The following is a 22,889-nucleotide window of genomic DNA, read 5'->3' on the forward strand; positions in this document are numbered from 1 at the left end:
CTCACTCTCTCCCATCATGTTAGGGCCTGAAGTCTTAGGGTCCTGTTCCTTATTCGTCTCATCGGACATACTTGAGTCAGACTCAGTCGTCCAGAACTCTGAATTTCTTGTTCTTCTTCTTCTCTGGCTCTGGTTTCTTTTTCTAAGGTTTTGTTTTTTTGTGATATTCCAGTTAAAGATCATGTCTTGTTCAAAGTCAATTTTGTCTCGTACAAACTTGTCTCTTTTCTTTTCCTTTATCTCCATTTGTGTCACTACCAATTTCTTCTCGAGTCTTTTTGAAAAATTAATAAAGGCATTCTCTCCCAATCTAGTCCGGAGTTCTGTCCTTGCTTTGCAAAGTTCGTTGGTTATGCTCGTATACTCAATTTCATTTCGGCTCATGACCAACCGCATCAGGTTCAGCGAGTGCTCCAAATGTAACTCCTTCCACCTACTAATGAAGGTGGGGTCCTCGACATACTGGGCCGGGGTCTTGTAGGTCCTAAGGCCCCTTGGCACCCGATTGCTCTCACTGTAGGACTTTAAGGAGTGGTTCGTCCAAAAAAGTCTGACCTCCTTGTCAGCTAAGGACGTGACGCGATGTTCCAGAGCTTTTGTGCTCATCATGAGCAAGTTATCCTTGTTATTGCATTGCTTGAAGAAGGCACCCGCATCTTCTCTGCCTGTACTTAATGACACCTCTGGCGTTTCTGTACCTGCCATGTTTTCCATCATACCCGGAGTATGCACTCAATCCATACACCAGCCATACATTCCCACGTAGCATACACACCAGCCACACGGTCCCACGTAGCATACACACCAGCCATACATTCCCACGTAGCATACACACCAGCCACATGGTCCCACGTAGCATACACACTAGCCATACATTCCCACGTAGCATACACACCAGCCATACATTCCCACGTAGCATACACACCAGCCATACGGTCCCACGTAGCATATACACCAGCCATACATTCCCACGTAGCATACACACCATCCATACGGTCCCACGTAGCATACACACCAGCCATACATTCCCACGTAGCATACGCACCAGCCATATGGTCCCACGTAGCATATACACCAGACATACGGTCCCACGTAGCATACACACCAGCCATACATTCCCACGTAGCATACACACCAGCAATACATTCCCACGTAGCATACACACAAGCTATACATTCCCACGTAGCATACACACCAGCCATACGGTCCCACGTAGCATACACACCAGCCATACATTCCCACGTAGCATACGCACCAGCCATATGGTCCCACGTAGCATATACACCAGACATACGGTCCCACGTAGCATACACACCAGCCATACATTCCCACGTAGCATACACACCAGCAATACATTCCCACGTAGCATACACACAAGCTATACATTCCCACATAGCATACACACCAGCCATACGGTCCCACGTAGCATATACACCAGCCATACGGTCCCACGTAGCATACACACCAGCCATACATTCCCACGTAGCATACACACCAGCCATACATTCCCATGTAGCATATACACCAGCCATACATTCCCACGTAGCATACACACCAGCCACACGGTCCCACGTAGCATACACACCAGCCATACATTCCCACGTAGCATACACACCAGCCACATGGTCCCACGTAGCATACACACCAGCCATACATTCCCACGTAGCATACACACCAGCCATACATTCCCACGTAGCATACACACCAGCCACACGGTCCCACGTAGCATACACACCAGCTATACATTCCCACGTAGCATACACACCAGCCACACGGTCCCACGTAGCATATACACCAGCCATACATTCCCATGTATACAGCCACTTACCCTGTAAGTTCTCTTCTCTTGCCATCTTCATCCTGCATCCTTCTCCTTCTTGCAAACCAGGGAAAGGGGGGGGGCAGTGCTCAGGCCTCCAAATCTAGCAGGGAGAGATGCCGGCCCGCGCGGGGGACGTCATGAGGCGGGTCACGTGATGACACTGGCATCAGACAGCAGGAGCACAGCAGGGGGAAGTCCCGGCAGCGCTGCGCCCGGCCTCCCACCTCAGCACGGTGTCCGTCCATCCTTACCAAGCTGAGTTAGTTTTTTTTTTTTCTCCGGCCCCACAGATTTCAGACCGGCCCTGGACCGGCCCCAAACGAGTCGGCCCACCGGGATTTCTCCCGGTGGGTCTTATGGCCAGTCCGCCCCTGAATACCACCCAGCAACCAAATACTGTATTAAAAGCAGACAATAATAGTACTAGACAGGGGCGTCGCTAGGTGGAAAGATTCAGGGCATGGGATGTCTGTGAGCAGGGACACAGCAGCCAGAGCAGAGAGAAGCACTTTTCACAGCCCGACTCCTGCATCAGGCTAATAGTAGGGGGCGATGAGGGGAAACAGGTCATTTCATCCCCACAGGACAGGAACCTTCTCTTCCAGCCTCTTATACCCCCTTCCACAGGTTATGACATCTCCTCTCTGCTGCAGCCCTTCCCCCAGCAGCTCCTCACACAAGCCCAGTCTATGTGTGTGTAGGCTCCAGTGTCAATCCGGAGGGTGAGGGGGGAGGCTGCAGCCATTACCTCAGTCCTGCCACCAGCCTGCTGCAGCACGCAGCAGAGAAGTTACCACTTAACAGTCCTCTTCATAAAACATAGTAAGTGGCTTATAAGAGGATTCTCATAATGTAGTCCATGTATATAGTTTATATATGTGTGTGTTCATGTATTCAGATGTTTCTGTATATTTATGAGTGAACTTGAATGTAGGGTGTATAAGGCCTTGTGCACACAATGGGGCAGATTTACTTACGCGGTCTATTCTCGATCCAGCAGCACGTTCTCTGCGGGTGGATTCGGGTCCGGCCGGGATTCACTAAGATAGTTCCTCCGACGTCCACCAGGTGTCGCTGCTGCGCTGAAGATCCCGGGAATGCACTGATCTTCACCAAGCCGGACCAAGTGAAGGTAAGCGCGAGTCCCGCGGTTTTTCTGAATCCGTCGGGTTTTCGTTCGGCCACGCCCCCCGATTTCCGTTGCAAGCATGCCAGCGCCGATGCGCCACAATCCAAACGCATGTGCCAAAATCCTGGGGCAATTCAGAGAAAATCGCCGCAAATTGGAAATATTTGGGTAACACGTCGGGAAAACGCGAATCGGGCCCTTAGTAAATGACCCTCATTGTGTAATGTGACTGTGAGCTTCATTCTTTTTTCAATTACCATCAAGTCACAGCACCATTACTTTCAGTGGGCTCCAGTACATATGCCTGCTGTGTGCAGGATATGTCACCACACCATGAACATGCGGACTGCAAAAGATAGAGCAGGTCCTATTCTTGCCCGTCTTTTCTGCGCAAGCAGTGTTTTTCTTGTGACATCAGCGGTGCTCACATTCCGATGTCACACCGTCACATGTTTGTTTGTACAATATGTATGTATTTATTGTAAGTTGTGTGGAGAGAGCTCATGGCCAGAGCCTTCCCCATACAGAATGAGTGTTTGGTGTATATTGCAGCAAACACCCATCAATCAATCAATACTGGCACCTATCGTGAGTGTTAACCCTTTACATGCCACTGGTTAAGCTGTGACATGCTCCACAATCTTGGCTGTGTTCATTGCGCCTTGCAACATGACAGCCTCAGGTCTTTATTAAATCTGAGAATTGGTCATTCATGCAGATCTGTTACAATGTACCAGTGAAACATTGTAACAAATCATGTTAAAAAATGCCATATACTGCTATATTGTAGTATATTAGTATATGATAAGATCGGCAAGACCATCTAGGGTTAAAGTCTAAAAATAGTAAAAAAAAATCACCCCCTTTCCCTAGAACTGATAGAAAGATACACTAAAAATCACAAACATGTCAGGTATTGCAGTCTCAAAACACCATTTCTTGCCATTTTGCAACTCATAAAATGTTAATAAAAAGTGATGAAAAGGTTGTACTGTCCCACAAATGGTATCAATGTATATGTCATCACCTCCTGCAAAAAATTACACCTGATGCCAGGGGCGTCGCTGCCCCGAATGTCCCGGGTCAGCAGGACACTTCTCCTGCTGCCCGGACAGATTTCCCCACTCTTTACCCTGTAATGGTGAACGGAGCCGCCGGCTCCGTTCTCCACTACAGGGAGCAGGAGACGTGATCACACAGCGTCTCCTGCTTCAAGCAGCTCAGTACAGCTGCCGGGAGCAGGGGACGCCGGGTGATGACGTCACCGCGTCTCGGTCCTGCAGAGAACAACGACAAGCCTGAGGAGACCGAGGTGAGTGGCAGTGTTTTTTTCTTGTTTTGCTTTGTTTTTTTTATTATGCAGTGGGGGAGAGGAGAGAGGCACAATTAGGCAACTTAGTCCTGTGGTTGACATTGCTGATGGCTACATGGAGCGCTGGGGAGTATTATTAGGGCTCTGCTGGGGGACTTCTTAGTCGGGGTTCTGGAGGACGTTATAGGGGGCTCTGGGGACACTCCTGGGGCCTGTGAGGAAATAAGGGGGCTGTGGGGGGGCATTACTGGGAACTGTGGGGGTATTCTTAGTGAGGGACCTTAGAGGGGGCTCTGTGGACATTACAGGAGGGCTGTGCGGGACATTACAGGGGCCTGTGAGGTAATTAGGGGGGCTGTGGGGGAACATTACTGTGAAACTGTGGGGGACCTTACAGGGTGGCCTCTGGAAACACTACAGGGGGGCTGTGGGGAACATTAGAGGAGGCTCTTTCAACATTACAGGGGGGCTGTGGGGGACATTAGAGTGGTATCTGTGGACATAACAGGGGGCTCTTTGGACATCACAGGGGGGTTGTGGAAGACATAACAGGGGGATCTTTAGACATTGCAGGGGGCTCTTTAGACATTAGAGGGGACATTACTGGGGGTTGTGAGGACATTGGGGCACTGTGGAGGACTTCTTAGTGGGGAGTGTGCAGACTCTTCCTTTATGTGGGCATGATTAAACAGGGCATCATTTAGTTTAGGGTCACATTGAGGGCAAATTAGTGGGGGTCCACAGATATATATATATATATATATATATGTATATAGCACACTTGTGTGTCACCAGAAAAAAATATCTTTAAGAATGTGAGGAGCGGTCAACCCTCCACCTCCCCCGCCAAGCAGTTCTGGCCTGGCCATAGCATACATGTATGTGAAAGGGGCCTTACAATAAAGGAGGTAGAGTGTTAGGGGTAGCAGCAAGATAACACTGTTAGGGGGCCAAGATGTAGGGACAATGAAGAACATAAGATGTCTGTGTGGATTTCTCCTGTGGTTTCTGTAGCTGTATATGTTAGTTACAATAATTATAGGCCCAACCACACATGCACAGGAGTGGGCATTACTGAAAGTTCGATACATGTGCATTGGGGCCCGTGCCCCGGATCTTTTACCACCCTAGCAATGCCCCTGCCTGATGCAGTTCCAAACGCCAAAGAATGAAAATGTTTTTAATGTCAGAATATGTAAAAATTAAGAAATCTTTTTTTTTGTACAAAAGGTTTTCTAAAGTTTATTAAAACCTAACAAAACCTATATAATTTGGATTCCCTGTCATTTCTCCAACCCAAAGAATAAAGGGGAGGTATCAATTGGTAAAAGCCGTGTAACGAAGCAAACAGAAAAAAGCATTTTTTTTTTGTCCAAGTTCACTGCATTTCTCCTGCTTCCCAGTACATGGCATGGAAAATTCAGAGATCCAGAGATGCGTCTCCTGGAGGAGGTGCATTACAGTCGGTCAAAATTCTGCATTCTGCCTGGCTGGGGATAGGGCCCCAGAGGTGGAACCCAACCTATCATGTATTAATGACATATCCTGTGCATATGTTATAAATACTAGCGAATACCCTTTTAAGTGTTGGGCCCACAATGACTGGATATAAGAGACAGGGATTTCTCTTGTTCTTTCTATAGCTGCATATGAAAAGAATTGTTATTTTTGCAGCAAAAGCATGTGGGGGTATGCTGTAAGAGTGGATGCTACAGAGAATATGAAAACTTGCTACTTAGGGCCCGTGCCCCGGATCTTTTGTGACCCTAGCAATGCCCCTGGTACTAGATACAACACAGCAGGCTTAAAGTAGTGGAGACCCCCCAGAGCATAAAACTACTAATACTGGAAACCGGGGCCGACTCCAGGTTTAAGAACGGTATGCGCCGAGCATCAGAGCCTTAGTTGCCCCCTTTTCAGTAAACTCCCGTCCAGGCACGAAGTGTAGTGATAAACAAGAGTACCAGTGCCCACTTTCCACAGGTGCAGACTAGCAAATTTTGTGCCCTCCCACACCAGTCTAACATATTTAAATGATCTGATGCTTAGTGCATAAACACAGTAGAGTAACAATACTTGTTACATAGGAGCTATACCATAACTAAACATATTACGTGGGGACATTACCAAAACCAAGATTACTGCATAGGGAGTGGGGAGAGATGACTTGTGCCTCTATGTTGGGCTCCCCACTAGTGCAGAATAGGGGCAGATAACAAGAGGAGCCGGTTGGTGATCATTTGTATTGGTGTCTTATAGCAACGCTGGTACAACTGATCCGGGGGCCGAATTTTTTTCGCCACCCGAGTGGGCCCCTCTAGCACCCTTGGGAACTTGAGCACTTGCCCGCGTATGCTGGGCGCTGGCGCCAGTTCTGCTGGAGACCCCCAGAGCAGACAATAACACTGGTGACCTCAAGAGTATAAAACTAATAATACTGGAGACCCCCAAAGCAGACAAGAAATAAGTCCTCTCCTTTCCTCGCTCTTCTTCTACTCTCTGCAGATTCTTTCCTCCATGTGCCACTCTGTTCTGCGCTGGTTATATGCAGCGGCATCGGGACTCGCAGAAGAACTGTGACAGGACTGTGCGGGCTCTCGGCCTGGACCTAGACGCATACAACCAGTGTCAGCAGTCAGGACACAAAGCAGAGGACCTCCCGCTTCCATTAGTCACGTTGTTACATCAGTTTTAGAAATGCTCATTGGACTGTCAGCAGGGTGTGGACCACAAGTCATGGCTTGACTGGCTGGACATGGCTTGTTCTCCCCTTATTTCTCTTTTAGTGGAGATGAATGTGGCTGCACTTTGTGTATCTGCTAAGGAGTGAAGCTCCTCTGCTATAGATTAGATGAATAATGCCCCTGGAAGGAACGACCATATGCATCTCAAGCTAGAGGTACCAGGAGTCAGAGTTGTGGAGTCTGTATCAGTGACCATTTTGGTGGACCTGGAGTTGAAGTTCGGGAAATTGAGGTGTTTCGCTTATTGACTCCACAGCCCTGTCTGCAATAAAAAAGGGGTTCCCATTTAAGGTTTTAAAGTTGCCCTCTGGTGTTTGGGGCAGAAGGCTGAGTTTGGCAACTTTGGAAAGATCCAAAATAAACAGAGTTTCCTGTGGTGTTCCTGAGGTCCTACCATCCCGAGGTCCCGCCATCCCGCGGTCCCGCCATCCCGCGGTCTATTCCTGCGTTCCTGTCGTCGTGCCTGTACTCCAGCCCGTGCCTGCATTCCTGTTCTGTGTCCCAGCTACGAAGTTCCAAGGTTGCTTCCAGCGCTGTATTCCTGTTGTTTCCCCAGGTTCGGACTGTTCCTACATTGCAACCTTGGCTGCCACTGTGGGCCTAGTTGCACCCATGAAATGACCTAGTGGCACCCCGCCGCAGCAAGACCATCCCGCTTTGCGGCGGGCTCTGGTGAAGGCCAGGTGCCACTAAGACTCCGGTCCCGGGTTGCGGCTAGCAACTTCACCTCCTGCGGTGGTCCAGAGGGTCCACAGACTCTTCCCAAAGAGACTTTTCCCTTAGGGTTTTTTGAAAACGCATACGTTTTTGTCTGGTTTTCCGAATTTGTGCAGTTAAAAACAGACAAAAATGCATGCGTTTATAAAAAAAACGTATGCGTTTTTAACATATGCGATTTTTACGATCTGAAACGCACTAACTAAAAACGGCCCAAAAACGGCCTAAAAACTTTATGTGTAAGGGTGATGTCACACATGGCGTTTTGAACCTGTTTTCGGTCCATTTTTAAGCAGTCCCTCAAAAACCGCATGGGTTTTTTGAAAACACATGCGTTTTTGACCAGTTTCAGTTAAGATAATTGGTCAAACCTGTCAAAAACGGATGAGTTTTCAAAAAACCGCATACGTTTTTCAAAAACGCATGTGGTTTTTAACGCATCCGTTTTTTAACGCATGTGCTTTTTGAAAGAATGCTTAAAAACGGACCAAAACAGGCTCAAAACGCCATGTGTGACATGGTGACATAGTGAAAAAAAAAACTGACAGCACAATGTACAGTAAAAGTAAAGTAGGAGGAGCAGCGCCTTTCAATTATTTGCCTCAACCCACTATGATCCACACCTGCTTTTGGCTTGAAAAACTGAACGTGTGGCTGCACCCTGAGGCCAGTGTTACGTTTTTTTTTCATTGCCATTTTGCATTTTTAAAAAATGCATCAAATTTGTATTTTGGCTTTTTCAATGTTTTTTTTTGTTTAAAGTGTCTTAACTTGGCGTTTTTGTCCCCTGCGGGTTTTTTTGTCTGAGTTTTTAAGGTCCGTTTCATTGCATTTTTCAAAGAGGTTGCGATTTTGAAAACCCATGCGTTTGTAGTTTGCGTTTAGAAACGCATGTGATTACATGCAAAAACAGCAGAGAGAAGAAGATCACTGATCACTGTGTTTTTACAGATTCCAAGAGACACAGCTGAATGCAATTAACACACATCAAGCAAACGTTTGAAAAATGCATAGGTAAAAACTAGAGATGAGCGAGCACTAAAATGCTCGGGTGCTCGTTATTCGTTTCGAACTTTTCCCGATGCTCGAGTGCTCGTATAGAATAACGAACCCCATTAAAGTGAATAGGAGACCCGAGCATTTTTTCACTGAAAGAACAGATTAAAAGAACAGTGCAGAGTAACACATTACAGATGTTTTCCTTGTAAGAACATATTGAAATAACACTATTCTTCACTTTGCAGGTGTTCGCGCGTGTCTTCCGATAAGTTAGGAGATGTGCGCGCACATCTGCAAAGTGAAAAATAGAATAAAAACTGAAAACAGTGAACACAGGACCATTTAAGTGAAGAACACATTCCAGATGTACCTGCAAAGTGAAGAATAGTAAATTCGATTACAGGGATACCAAATTTGTATAGTTTTTTTAATGTTTTCATACATTTACAAAAATTAAAACCTCATGTACAATTTTTTTTTTAATTTTGCGTCTTCTTGCGCTAATAACTTTTTCATACTTCGTTGTACGGAGTTGTGGGTGGTGTAATTTTTTGCGACTTCTGATGATGTTTTCAATGATATTATTTTTAGGACTGTACGACCTTTTGATCACTTTTAATTGTAATTTTTTTAAAAAACTTTTTTTAATTTTTGCTATTTTTCAGACACCCTAGGGTACTTTAACCCTAGGTTGTCTGATCGATCCTACCATATACTGCCATACTTCAGTATGGCAGTCAGGGCCGGATCATAGGCGGGGCTCCCGGGGCTCGAGCCCCAGGGCCCCCACCATCTTGCCCCCCCAGGGGGCCCCCACCAGCTGAGCATGTCTGACACTGATTGGGAGCGATGGCCAGCGGCGCTGCTGTAGAGCATCGCCCCCAGACAGGCAGGAAAAGTCAGCTTGCACAGAGCTAGCTCTGCAACATTGCCCGAACGCTGCTGTGAGCTGACAGCCTCTGGATGGAGTGATGTGCTGCACCGCGGCTGCAGAGCATTGCTCCCAACTAGAGACAGCTCTCAGTGACCACACAAGCCCTCCCCCGATCGAGCCCCCTCCCCCTATGATCGGCGGCCATACAACCGCCCCCCCCTGCGATCGCCCCCCCCCTCCCCCCGCGATCGCCACCCCCCCATTCCCCCTCATACCTGTGGGAAACTGTGATGTCAGGAGAGCAGGAAGTGGAGGAGCTGTGCTGTGACAACAAACTCCACGTGGAGAAGAGACAACTTACAGGGTAAGTGGCTGTATACATGGGGCTGTATGGCTGTATACATGGGGCTGTATGGCTGGTGTTGCTGTATACATGGGTCTGTGTGGCTGTATACATGGGTCTGTGTGGCTGTATACATGGGTCTGTGTGGCTGTATACATGGGTATGTGTGGCTGCTGTGGCTGTATACATGGGTCTGTGTGGCTGTATACATGGGCCTGTGTGGCTGTATACATGGGCCTTTGTGGCTGTATACATGAGCCTGTGTGGCTGTATACATGGGCCTGTGTGGCTGTATACATGAGCCTGTGTGGCTGTATACATGGGCCTGTGTGGCTGTATACATGGGCCTGTGTGGCTGTATACATGGTTCTGTGTGCCTGTATACATGGGCCTGTGTGGCTGTATACATGGGTCTGTGTGGCTGGTGTTGCTGTATACATGGGCCTGTGTGGCTTTATACATGGGCCTGTGTGGCTGTATACATGGGTCTGTATGGCTGTATACATGGGTCTGTATGGCTGTATACATGGGTCTGTATGGCTGATGTTGCTATATACATGGGTCTGTGTGGCTGGTGTTGCTGTATACATGGGTCTGTATGGCTGTATACATAAGGCTGTATGGCTGGTGTGGCTGTATACATGTGTCTGTGTGGCTGTATACATGGGGCTGTATGGCTGGTATTGCTGTATACATGGGTCTGTGTGGCTGTATACATGGGTCTGTATGGCTGTATACATGGGTCTATATGGCTGGTGTGGCTGTATACATGTATACATGGGACTGCATGGCTGTGCAGGCTGAGGTCTACGTTACATGAGACTGCATGACTGTGCGGGCTGAGGTGTACGTTACATGGGACTGCATGGCTGTGCGGGCTGAGGGGTACGTTACATCGGACTGCATGGCTGTGCGGGCTGAGGTGTACGTTACATGGGACTGCATGGCTGTGCGGGCTGAGGTGTACGTTACATGGGACTGCATGGCTGTGCGGGCTGAGGTGTACGTTACATGGGACTGCATGGCTGTGCGGGCTGAGGTGTACGTTACATGGGACTGCATGGCTGTGCGGGCTGAGGTGTATGTTACCTGGGACTGCGTGTCTGGTAGGGGTGAGGGTATATATATAGATGTATTACTTGGGGGGGCGAGGCGGCTGTATGTAGCGGTATTACTTGGGGGGGGGCGAGGCGGCTGTATGTAGTGGTGTTACTGGGGATGAGGCGGCTGTGTGTAGCGGTGTTACTGGGGGCGAGGCGGCTGTATGTAGCGGTGTTACTGGGGATGAGGCGGCTGTGTGTAGCGGTGTTACTGGGGGCGAGGCGGCTGTGTGTAGCGGTATTACTTGGGGGGATGAGGCGGCTGTATGTAGATGTGTTACTGGGGGTGATGCGACTGTATGTAGATGTGTTACTGGGGGCGAGGCGGCTGTGTGTAGCGGTGTTACTGGGGGCGAGGCGGCTGTGTGTAGCTGTGTTACTGGGGGCGAGGCGGCTGTGTGTAGCGGTATTACTTGGGGGGACGAGGCGGCTGTATGTATCTGTGTTACTGGGGGCGAGGCGGCTGTGCGTAGCGGTGCTACTGGGGGCGAGGCGGCTGTGTGTAGCTGTGTTACTGGGGGCGAGGCGGCTGTGTGTAGCGGTGTTACTGGGGAGGAGGTGGCTGTATGTAGATGTGTTACTGGGTATGAGGCGGCTGCATGTAGCTGTGTTACTGGGGGCGAGGCGGCTGTGTGTAGCTGTGTTACTGGGGGCGAGGCGGCTGTAGGTAGCGGTGTTACTGGGGGCGAGGCGGCTGTGTGTAGCTGTGTTACTGCTGAGATAGTGGAAAGTGAGAAGGAGGACGTGTATGCACGCTACACTCAGTGGGGGCCTCCACCAGATATTGCGCCCAGGGGCCCCCACCAACCTTAATCCGGCCCTGATGGCAGTATATGAGGATATTACTCCTCATTTATTACAATGTGCTGTTAGCGATCTGGAGCCGGCAAGATACTCGTCCAATCAACGAGCCGGTCCAAGTATGGTAATACTCGACCGAGCAGTATACTCAGACGAGTATGCTCGCTCATCTCTAGTAAAAACTTATACGTTTTCATTGCATTTAAAAACGCAGCAGAAACGCGACCAAAACGATACGTGTGCCACCGGCATTATTGTGGTCAGTTTTTCCTGCATGGATTTCAAGAAAGTAGCAGAGAGAATCTGACACAGGTGAAAGATGATTGTAGCATCACACTCAGGGAGATGGCAGACCTGCCGCTTTGTCTGCGTTTGCAAATGCGTTAATTTAATGCAAAACATCGGCGGCTCTTTCCCGATCGCAGGCGTTACCATAGAAATGGCAATGCAATCGTGCCACGGCCCGCCCCTGTAGGTGCGGCAAACGCAAACGCAGACAAATCGGCACGTCTGACATCACCCTCAGCCTGAATTCTGAATGAACTATGAAAAACTCAAAACACAATTCAGTAATATATTGCAGTCTCCGACAGTGCAGAGCTCTACAACACTAGTCTAGTGCAGTGCCAGACTCATCATTGCAACGAGGAATCTGTCGCAGTATAAGAATGTTGTGTTCTACATTTAAAGGCAACTTGTCAGCAGGAGACCACTTTTTACCCCCCCCCCCCTGTCCCCCTAAAGCATTGCACATACACTGCTAAACATTTTTTGTCAGAAAAATCGGTTTTACAGAACAAAAGATAACTTATACGTTTTTCAAAAACGCATGTGGTTTTTAACGCATCCGTTTTTTAACGCATGTGCTTTTTGAAAGAATGCTTAAAAACGGACCAAAACGGGCTCAAAACGCCATGTGTGACATGGTGACATAGTGAAAAAAAAACTGACAGCACAATGTACAGTAAAAGTAAAGTAGGAGGAGCAGCGCCTTTCAATTATTTGCCTCAACCCACTATGATCCACACCTGCTTTTGGCTTGAAAAACTGAACGTGTGGCTGCACCCTGAGGCCAGTGTTACGTTTTTTTTTTCATTGCCATTTTGCATTCTTAAAAAATGCATCAAATTTGCATTTTGGCTTTTTCAATGTTTTTTTTTGTTTAAAGTGTCTTAACTTGGCGTTTTTGTCCCCTGCGGGTTTTTTTGTCTGAGTTTTTAAGGTCCGTTTCATTGCATTTTTCAAAGAGGTTGCGATTTTGCGTTTGTAGTTTGCGTTTAGAAACGCATGTGATTACATGCAAAAACAGCAGAGAGAAGAAGATCACTGATCACTGTGTTTTTATAGATTCCAAGAGACACAGCTGAATGCAATTAACACACATCAAGGAAACGTTTGAAAAATGCATAGGTAAAAACTAGAGATGAGCGAGCACTAAAATGCTCGGGTGCTCGTTATTCGTTTCGAACTTTCCCGATGCTCGAGTGCTCGTATAGAATAACGAACCCCATTAAAGTCAATAGGAGACCCGAGCATTTTTTCACTGAAAGAACAGATTAAAAGAACAGTGCAGAGTAACACATTACAGATGTTTTCCTTGTAAGAACATATTGAAATAACACTATTCTTCACTTTGCAGGTGTTCGCGCGTGTCTTCCGATAAGTTAGGAGATGTGGGCGCACATCTGCAAAGTGAAAAATAGAATAAAAACTGAAAACAGTGAACACAGGACCATTTAAGTGAAGAACACATTCCAGATGTTCGCGCACATCTCCTAACTTAGCGGAAGACACGCGCGAACACCTGCAAAGTGAAGAATAGTCAATTCGATTACAGGGATACCAAATTTGTATAGTTTTTTTTAATGTTTTCATACATTTACAAAAATTAAAACTTCATGTACAAATTTTTTTTTTAATTTTGCGTCTTCTTGCGCTAATAACTTTTTCATACTTCGTTGTACGGAGTTGTGGGTGGTGTAATTTTTTGCGACTTCTGATGATGTTTTCAATGATATTATTTTTAGGACTGTACGACCTTTTGATCACTTTTAATTGTAATTTTTTTTAAAAACTTTTTTTAATTTTTGCTATTTTTCAGACACCCTAGGGTACTTTAACCCTAGGTTGTCTGATCGATCCTACCATATAATGCCATACTTCAGTATGGCAGTCAGGGCCGGATCATAGGCGGGGCTCTCGGGGCTCGAGCCCCGGGGCCCCCACCAGCTGAGCATGTCTGACACTGATTGGGAGCGATGTCCAGCGGCGCTGCTGTAGAGCATCGCCCCCAGACAGGCAGGAAAAGTCAGCTCGCACAGAGCTAGCTCTGCAACATTGCCCGAACGCTGCTGTGAGCTGACAGCCTCTGGATGGAGTGATGTGCTGCACCGCGGCTGCAGAGCATTGCTCCCAACTAGAGACAGCTCTCAGTGACCACACAAGCCCTCCCCCGATCGAGCCCCCTCCCCCTATGATCGGCGGCCATACAACCGCCCCCCCGCGCGCGATCGCCCCCCCCTTCCCCCCGCGATCGCCACCCCCCATTCCCCCTCATACCTGTGGGAAACTGTGATGTCAGGAGAGCAGGAAGTGGAGGAGCTGTGCTGTGACAACAAACTCCACGTGGAGAAGAGACAACTTACAGGGTAAGTGGCTGTATACATGGGGCTGTATGGCTGTATACATGGGGCTGTATGGCTGGTGTTGCTGTATACATGGGTCTGTATGGCTGTATACATGGGTCTGTGTGGCTGTATACATGGGTCTGTGTGGCTGTATACATGGGTCTGTGTGGCTGCTGTGGCTGTATACATGGGTCTGTGTGGCTGTATACATGGGCCTGTGTGGCTGTATACATGGGCCTTTGTGGCTGTATACATGGGCCTTTGTGGCTGTATACATGGGCCTGTGTGGCTGTATACATGGGCCTGTGTGGCTGTATACATGGGTCTGTGTGCCTGTATACATGGGCCTGTGTGGCTGTATACATGGGCCTGTGTGGCTGTATACATGGGCCTGTATGGCTGTATACATGGGTCTGTATGGCGGCTGTATGTAGCGGTGTTACTGGGGATGAGGCGGCTGTGTGTAGCGGTGTTACTGGGGGCGAGGCGGCTGTGTGTAGCGGTATTACTTGGGGGGACGAGGCGGCTGTATGTAGATGTGTTACTGGGGGTGATGCGGCTGTATGTAGATGTGTTACTGGGGGCGAGGCGGCTGTGTGTAGCGGTGTTACTGGGGGCGAGGCGGCTGTGTGTAGCTGTGTTACTGGGGGCGAGGCGGCTGTGTGTAGCGGTATTACTTGGGGGGACGAGGCGGCTGTATGTATCTGTGTTACTGGGGGCGAGGCGGCTGCGTGTAGCGGTGTTACTGGGGGCGAGGCGGCTGTGTGTAGCGGTGTTACTGGGGAGGAGGTGGCTGTATATAGATGTGTTACTGGGTATGAGGCGGCTGCATGTAGCTGTGTTACTGGGGGCGAGGCGGCTGTGTGTAGCTGTGTTACTGGGGGCGAGGCGGCTGTAGGTAGCGGTGTTACTGGGGGCGAGGCGGCTGTGTGTAGCTGTGTTACTGCTGAGATAGTGGAAAGTGAGAAGGAGGACGTGTATGCACGCTACACTCAGTGGGGGCCTCCACCAGATTTTGCGCACAGGGGCCCCCATCAACCTTAATCCGGCCCTGATGGCAGTATATGAGGATATTACTCCTCATTCATTACAATGTGCTGTTAGCGATCTGGAGCCGGCAAGATACTCGTCCAATCAACGAGCCGGTCCAAGTATGGTAATACTCGACCGAGCAGTATACTCAGACGAGTATGCTCGCTCATCTCTAGTAAAAACTTATACGTTTTCATTGCATTTAAAAACGCAGCAGAAACGCGACCAAAACGATACGTGTGCCACCGGCATTATTGTGGTCAGTTTTTCCTGCATGGATTTCAAGGAAGTAGCAGAGAGAATCTGACACAGGTGAAAGATGATTGTAGCATCACACTCAGGGAGATGGCAGACCTGCCGCTTTGTCTGCGTTTGCAAATGCGTTAATTTAATGCAAAACATCGGCGGCTCTTTCCCGATCGCAGGCGTTACCATAGAAATGGCAATGCAATCGTGCCACGGCCCGCCCCTGTAGGTGCGGCAAACGCAAACGCAGACCAATCGGCACGTCTGACATCACCCTCAGCCTGAATTCTGAATGAACTATGAAAAACTCAAAACACAATTCAGTAATATATTGCAGTCTCCGACAGTGCAGAGCTCTACAACACTAGTCTAGTGCAGTGCCAGACTCATAATTGCAACGAGGAATCTGTCGCAGTATAAGAATGTTGTGTTCTACTTTTAAAGGCAACTTGTCAGCAGGAGACCACTTTTTACCTCCCCCCCTGTCCCCCTAAAGCATTGCACATACACTGCTAAACATTTTTTGTCAGTAAAATCGGTTTTACAGAACAAAAGATAACTTATATATTACCTTAGAATGACATGTTCTGTGTGAGTAGTCAATTCGCCCCCTGGGCGGGGCTGAAGAATCTGATCTCATAAAAAGCACATAAAAAGTGATCAAGAAGTAACATTTACCCTGACATGATAGCAAGAAAAAGTATCATGTTCCACGAAAAATAAGCTCCAAAAGAGCTCTGTAAACAAAAAAATATAAATGTTAGGGTGGTGGCACACTTGGCGTTTTGACTGCGTTTACAAACGCAAATGCAGACAAAAACGCACCCACCAGGGCGGGCTGTGGCTCAATCGCATTTGCATTTCTATGGAAACGCCTGCGGTCGGGAACGATCGGCCAGTGTTTTGCGTTAATTTAATGCAAAACACTGGCTGCTCGTTCCCGATCGCAGGCGTTTCCACAGAAACGCTGATGCGATTGGGCCGTGGACCGCCCCGTGTGCCACCACCCTCAGGCCCGTTGATACATGGATATGCAAAAACAAGCAAATTTCTCACAAAATGCATTTTCTGCAAAACAAGTTAACCATAAAAAAACTATATAAATGGAGTAATGCCGTAATCCTGATGACTGATAGAATAAAGGAAAGACAATTATTTTTATGGTATGGTGAATGCCGAAGAAAAAAAAAAATATATAAACCATAAACAAGAATTAATGATTTTTTTAACCACCACCAAGAAAGAGATTTAATAAAATCTGATTATTAGCTATTGAACCCCTTGTAACTGATGTATCTGAAATGTGGATTTCATCCACAAAATAAATAATCCCCAATATGTCCAAATTTTAACCCCTTAAGGACGCAGGGTTTTTCGGCTCATTTCTCGCTCTCCAACTTCAAAAATCCATAATCCATCATTTTTACGTGTACAGACCTGTGTGAGGGCTTATTTTGTGCGTAACAAATTTTACTTTCCCGTAATGTTATTTATTTTAACATGCCGTGTACTGCGAAGCTGAAAAAAATTCCAAATGTGGAAAAATTGAAAAAAAACCGCCACGTTCTTGTGGGCTCAGTTTTTACGACTTTCACTCTTTTACTCTTTTACTGTTTATTATGTTTTATATCCGTTTAGGGAAAGGGGGGTGATTTGAACTTTTAATATTTTATAAATTTTTTTTCTTTTTTAAACTTTTTTTTTAATTTTTTTTTTCACTATTTTTTAGACCATCTAGGGTACATTAACCCTAGATAGTCAGATCGCTCCTACCATATACTGCAATACTTCTGTATTGCAATATATGGCATTTTTGCAGCACATTCATTACAATGAGCCACTGGCTCATTGTAACGAATCTGCAGATGCCAGATAGTCTCGGGTCAAACGAAGACCCGAGGCTACCATGGCAACCGAACGCCGCCCACCGATGACGTTCGGGGGCGTGGCGATCGTAAAAAAGATGGCAGCGCCCGCGCGCCGTCGTCTTTTAAACGCCGCCCTCGACTTTGCCGGTGGCGTTGAAAGGGTTAATAGCCGCGATCGGTTATTAGCGGTGGAGGTTTGCTGCAATATGCAACAACCCCCACCTCTGTATGAAGAGGACTCAGCCCGTGAGCCCTCTTCATACATCCCTTATACCTCTGCGCCGTAGGGTTAAAGAAAAGCCTAAAAAAATTACAGCTTGTAAATTACAACTCCATTTTGTTTTAACCCCTGTGAAACATCTTTTTATACTGCTAATTAGGCCTCTCAACTTAGAAAAATTGCACCCACAATTCTGAATCACCTAACAACCTAGAAAAGCCACACCAATATAAAGCAGACATTTTGGAAATATTAGTCATAGCACTCAAGTAACTTTATATCTATCTGCCTGAAAAGTAGAAAATTTTTAACTTTGAAAATGAATAATTTTTAGATACTTTTGCCAAATTTCCATTTTTTTCATGTCTAAACACAAAACATATCATCAAAATGCTTCTATTACTTTGAAATACAATGTACGAGAAAACAGTCTTAAAATCTCTTGGATATGTTTAAGCTTTACAAAGGTATAACCTCTTATAATGACACAGGGCAAATTTTAAAAATCAGGCCTGGTCCTAAGGTCCTAAAGTGGCTTAGACCAGAAGGGGTTAAACAATGTAGCGCATCCTCATTTTTTGACGGACAGACTATTTCTTACCAGGCCATGCCCATGCCCTTTTAGAGGCCACGTCCCATTTGTTCAAACAGGGGCAAAAAATGGTTATAAATGTGTTGGAAGGCACTTTATAAACACATGTGCAAGCAGTTTGCACGTTCTTTACAGTGCATAGTTAGACAGAAAACTGGCGCAAATGCTTTGAGAAATGCGGGCCATAGTATGGGTGAATGTAAAAACCAGAAGCTGACAGGAAGATGATAACTACCTATCTTTATGGAAGCACTTCATCATGAAACCTGGGTACTCCATAATACTATCCCAAGTACCCACTGGACCATAGATCACACTATTGGAATATAGCAGTTCACATGGCTGTCTATATCCCTACGGAGCGCCATGTACTTTTCATTACATGTAAGTGTTCTTTCTTACAGAGGACAGTTTTCAAGGGCAACTTGCTCAAACCATAGCTATACAGCAGTGTACACATTCCCCAAGGCATTCTGTGGGGTTGAGTTACCATCAAACCAGTCACTGAGAAGTCACTGTAACCCATCACACAGAAGGTACAATCAATCAATATTTGTTGTATTAATACAGAACACTAACAAATAGCAAAATGTAGAATATGTCAAATAAATCAAATACGTTAATTTTAACAGTATATTATAATAATTTGAAGTAAAAGGAAAGATTTGGTGAGACTACAGTAGGAATGTTGAATAGGTATAATAATTTTACAAATCCTCATAAAAGCAACATAGTCAATCAATGTAGTTGTATTGACAACTTAATGGCTTATTCTCACAGGCATGTCTGTTGTGCGCTGTTAAAAATGGATCCTTTTTGTTTGCATTTTCTTAGTATACTTTATTTTCTATTTTTTACTCCCATATGGCTTCTACATTTTTTTAAATGTCCGCAAAAAATTTGTCACATTTTCATTGCGTTTTGATAAAAACACACATGCTCTTCTATGATGTGTTTTATATGCATTTTAAAAAACAACAAAAACACCACACATGAATGCAGCCAAATCAGATCTGTTGTCCGGTTGCCAATGACACACCAATGACACCTGTGTGCCGTCTTTATTTCACATTCCCATAGACTGCTATTGGAGGGCAGAACCGAATCTCAAACACAAGAGGTATGGAAGCTGCTGTGTGTGTATGAACCTATAGAAATATATGGGGACGTTCACTAGCTGTAGAAAAAACAGCAAGCACATGTCCTAAGATAAAATTAATGTTGCTACCACATAAAATAAGTGCCTTCTTAAATGACAAGGAAAGGATGAATACTGTTTATGGTGAATATGGTGTTCCATTCTCTCTAACCTTTGCTTGGCACCAAATAGGTGTGTAAAATACATGAATATACACAGAAAATTCTAATATTTTTTATTAGCTGCCAAATTCCTTCTTTAAAAATAGTAATTGAAATGGTTTATTAAATTATGATAAATAGATAGATAGATAAATAGATACATTTTACCCTTTAATAGAAAGGGTACAATCTAAACACTTACCTGTACAACTGGATAAGGATACTCCATGCAGTATACGCCAAACATGCTTCTGTCAGTGCCCACTCTGTGAGCAATTACTCTTGGTGTGGAGTCCACTTTTGCAGTTAAACAATTCAACTAGTTAGCAGAAACGAATGCTTAAAACTGGAGGCACAAAGTAAAAGAAATAAAATGATGTTCTGAACTTTTAGTAGTAGAGTCAAAATCTGCAGGAGAAACTCCCAGAGAGAAGTATGAAGTTGGTCTCAATGTAAATGTGCATGGGACAGCTGGGCTAAGAGAGGAGGGAGTGGGGGGAGGTTAGGGAGACAGGTGGCTTGAACAGAGAAACCCCTTTGGCCATGCATATGCTTGACAGGGGCACAGAGGGGAGGAGGAGTAAAAGAAGAAGAAGGGGTGGAGGAGCACAGGAGCTTTGCTATTTGCAGAGTTAGATCTTCTATACAGCAGGATTGTCAAGCAAGTAGCACTCCTTTCTGAACTATACTAACTTGGGACACCTGCCCCCACCTCTTGACAGCTGCTGTGCCTTTTTGGGGAGGGGGGGGGGAAGTGGGAAGAAGTGCTGCTCATCCACCCTTCCCCCTATCAGCTGTTGCAGTCAAACTTGGATGTACTTAGCCTGACTTGACCAATACATGGGAAGGGTAGTGGAAGGAATCTGTCTGACAGACAGCTGCAGGTGAGCCCCGAATTAATGGTAAAGAATATAAACAACTTCTGGTGATTCTACATCCCTTCAGAGACTGCCTCACAGAAGTAAAACTTCACACTTGCAGCCTTCACGAAGTCTTTAAATACACAAGTGGTTTCGATCTGGTTTTTAGACGGCATGATGAAAAGGCTGCTACTGCTGTGTAGAGGTTTAAAGGAAATATACCATCAAAATCAAGCTTGGATAAACCAGTGACAATTACTCATAGATCCAGGCACCGTAACTGTGGTAATATTTTTATATTTGTTTTATATGGCCTCCTTCCATCTAAGATCAACTTTTAAAATTATGCTAACTAGCCTAAAAGGCTACAGGGGCGATTTCCAGAGCCGCTCTGCTGCACATTCACAGGCTGTTCCAGTGTGCAAGGAGCACTTCTCCCTCTCACTATGTGCTGGAACTTTTTGTGTTGCAGTAACGTTACATAAGGCTCTGGTAAGGGGGAGTGCCGAGCAGAAGGAGGGAAGGTGAATGTATCTATGCATGGGTCAGGTAGTGTAAAAGCCAGTGTATCTGCATCAGGTAGAGGCTCTGGGAACCGCCCAAGTATCTTATCAGACTAATTAGTATAATTCAAAAAATGTTCTGATTTTAGAAGAAAGGAGCCCATAGATAACAAAAAATATGCAGAGATTACCACAGTCACAGTGCCTGGATCTATGAGTAAGGATCTATGAGTAAGTTATTCTTCACATTGATGGTATCTTTCCTTTAAAGGAATTTACCATCAAAAGTAGATCTGATGGTTGATTCCTCCTTTCTGCTTCTGCCCTAATCTGTAATTTAATAAACCTAGAACCGAACCTAATTTGTTAAAAAACTTTAATATGTAAATTAACTGGATACTGGAGTGTGGCGAGACACTGGGAGATGAGGCTAGTACACCTAGCCTCTTCAGTTTATTTACATATTACTAAAAGAAAGTTTTTAACAGGTTAGATTAGGTTCCAGGATTATTAAATTATAGATTATGGCAGAGGCAGAAAGTAGGAATCTACCATCAGATCTACTTTTAATGGTAGATTCTTCATGGTAGGTTTCCATTAAACCATCCTTCTTATAACTTCTTATTTCTTCTTATAATACACCACACTTTGTATATACTGCACACTGTATTTCTTTGTAGTGTTAAATTCTTAAAGCAGACCTCCTTAATTAGCAGTAGATCTTACCAATTGCATTTTATGTTGTTTTGCACTACATTTTCTATCTTATAATAGTAAGCTTTATTTATACAGCAGTATAAAAATACTGCTGCTTGAACCAGTCATCAGCCACCATCTTATATATAAATGCTTGCAAGGACCCAAGGGGGTAGCGTATCGGCGCTCAGCAACTCACTCAAAGAAAGTCCCAAGTTGCTGGAAACAATTCACATTTATTCAGATTACATGTTGCGACGCATTTCAGCTCTGGACCGGAGCTTTCATCATGCATAAAAACTAACTAATAACAAAGACCCGGAAATACGTGATGGAAGTAACATGGGTTAACGGGGGTTAAAGTTCAAAAAATGCATCCCGTTCGGAGGAAAACCTCCGGGGGTTACAAAAAAGCCATATAGTATACTAAAAACATATTTAGCATGCAAATAAATAGTATAAAAGTATATGAATATAAATATGATTATGTAAAAGAGAGCAATTATTATGGGGATAATGGCGTGTCTAGATAAGTGTGTGTGTGTGGGGGGGGGAGCAATAGGTAGTGATGTTCCTGGACCACTCCATCGGCCCGCTATACACAAAGTAGAGATCGCATCATTGGAGATTTCAAAAAAGCGTTTGCTCATAACTTTACTACGAGGGAACAGTGGAGGCACCCCGATTGAAGCTTTGGGGACAATGATGAGGGAAATGTTTAAAGGAGAGCGACTAGGTTATCTAGGTGAGTGCTAACTGAAAGGTATTATAAAGACTCTATTACCTCATTTAGCTCATTTGGGCTCAGTGTATTTAATTTAAAAATCCAATAGGATTCCCTGTGATTACTGTATATACTCGAGTATAAGCCGACCCGAGTATAAGCCAAGACCCCTAATTTTACCAATGGGAAATGCATTGGTCAGTAGTATACAGCCAGCCAGCCCCCATGTAGTATACAGCCAGCCAGCCCCCATGTAGTATACAGCCAGCCAGCCCCCAGTAGTATACAGCCAGCCCCCACTAGTATACAGCCAGCCAGCCCCCTGTAGTATACAGCCAACCCCATGTATTATACAGCCAGCCCCCATACAGTAGATAGCTA

The 22,889-nt window shown here is 45.7% G+C and overlaps 1 protein-coding gene across 11 annotated transcripts in view; it reads right to left on the reverse strand.

The window, feature by feature from the left end:
• Nucleotides 1–20,222, reverse strand: part of RBFOX2 (RNA binding fox-1 homolog 2) — a 185,138-nt gene extending 164,916 nt beyond the window's left edge. For 2 of the 11 annotated variants that reach the window (XR_011850484.1, XM_072128920.1), the window contains exon 1: nt 19,928–20,214. Coding sequence is in view for 10 of the 11 variants with exons in the window: in XM_072128920.1 (XP_071985021.1) it covers nt 19,928–19,972 (45 nt within the window). In the remaining variant the exon portion in view is untranslated. Of the gene's footprint in view, nt 1–19,927 lie in introns of all 11 variants that reach the window. The other 9 variants (XM_072128922.1, XM_072128921.1, XM_072128928.1 and 6 more) reach the window with 8 other exon arrangements.
• Nucleotides 20,223–22,889: the final 2,667 nt, after the last annotated feature.

The sequence above is a fragment of the Engystomops pustulosus genome, chromosome 10, assembly GCF_040894005.1.
Source record: "Engystomops pustulosus chromosome 10, aEngPut4.maternal, whole genome shotgun sequence".
Lineage (NCBI taxonomy): Eukaryota > Metazoa > Chordata > Amphibia > Anura > Leptodactylidae > Engystomops > Engystomops pustulosus.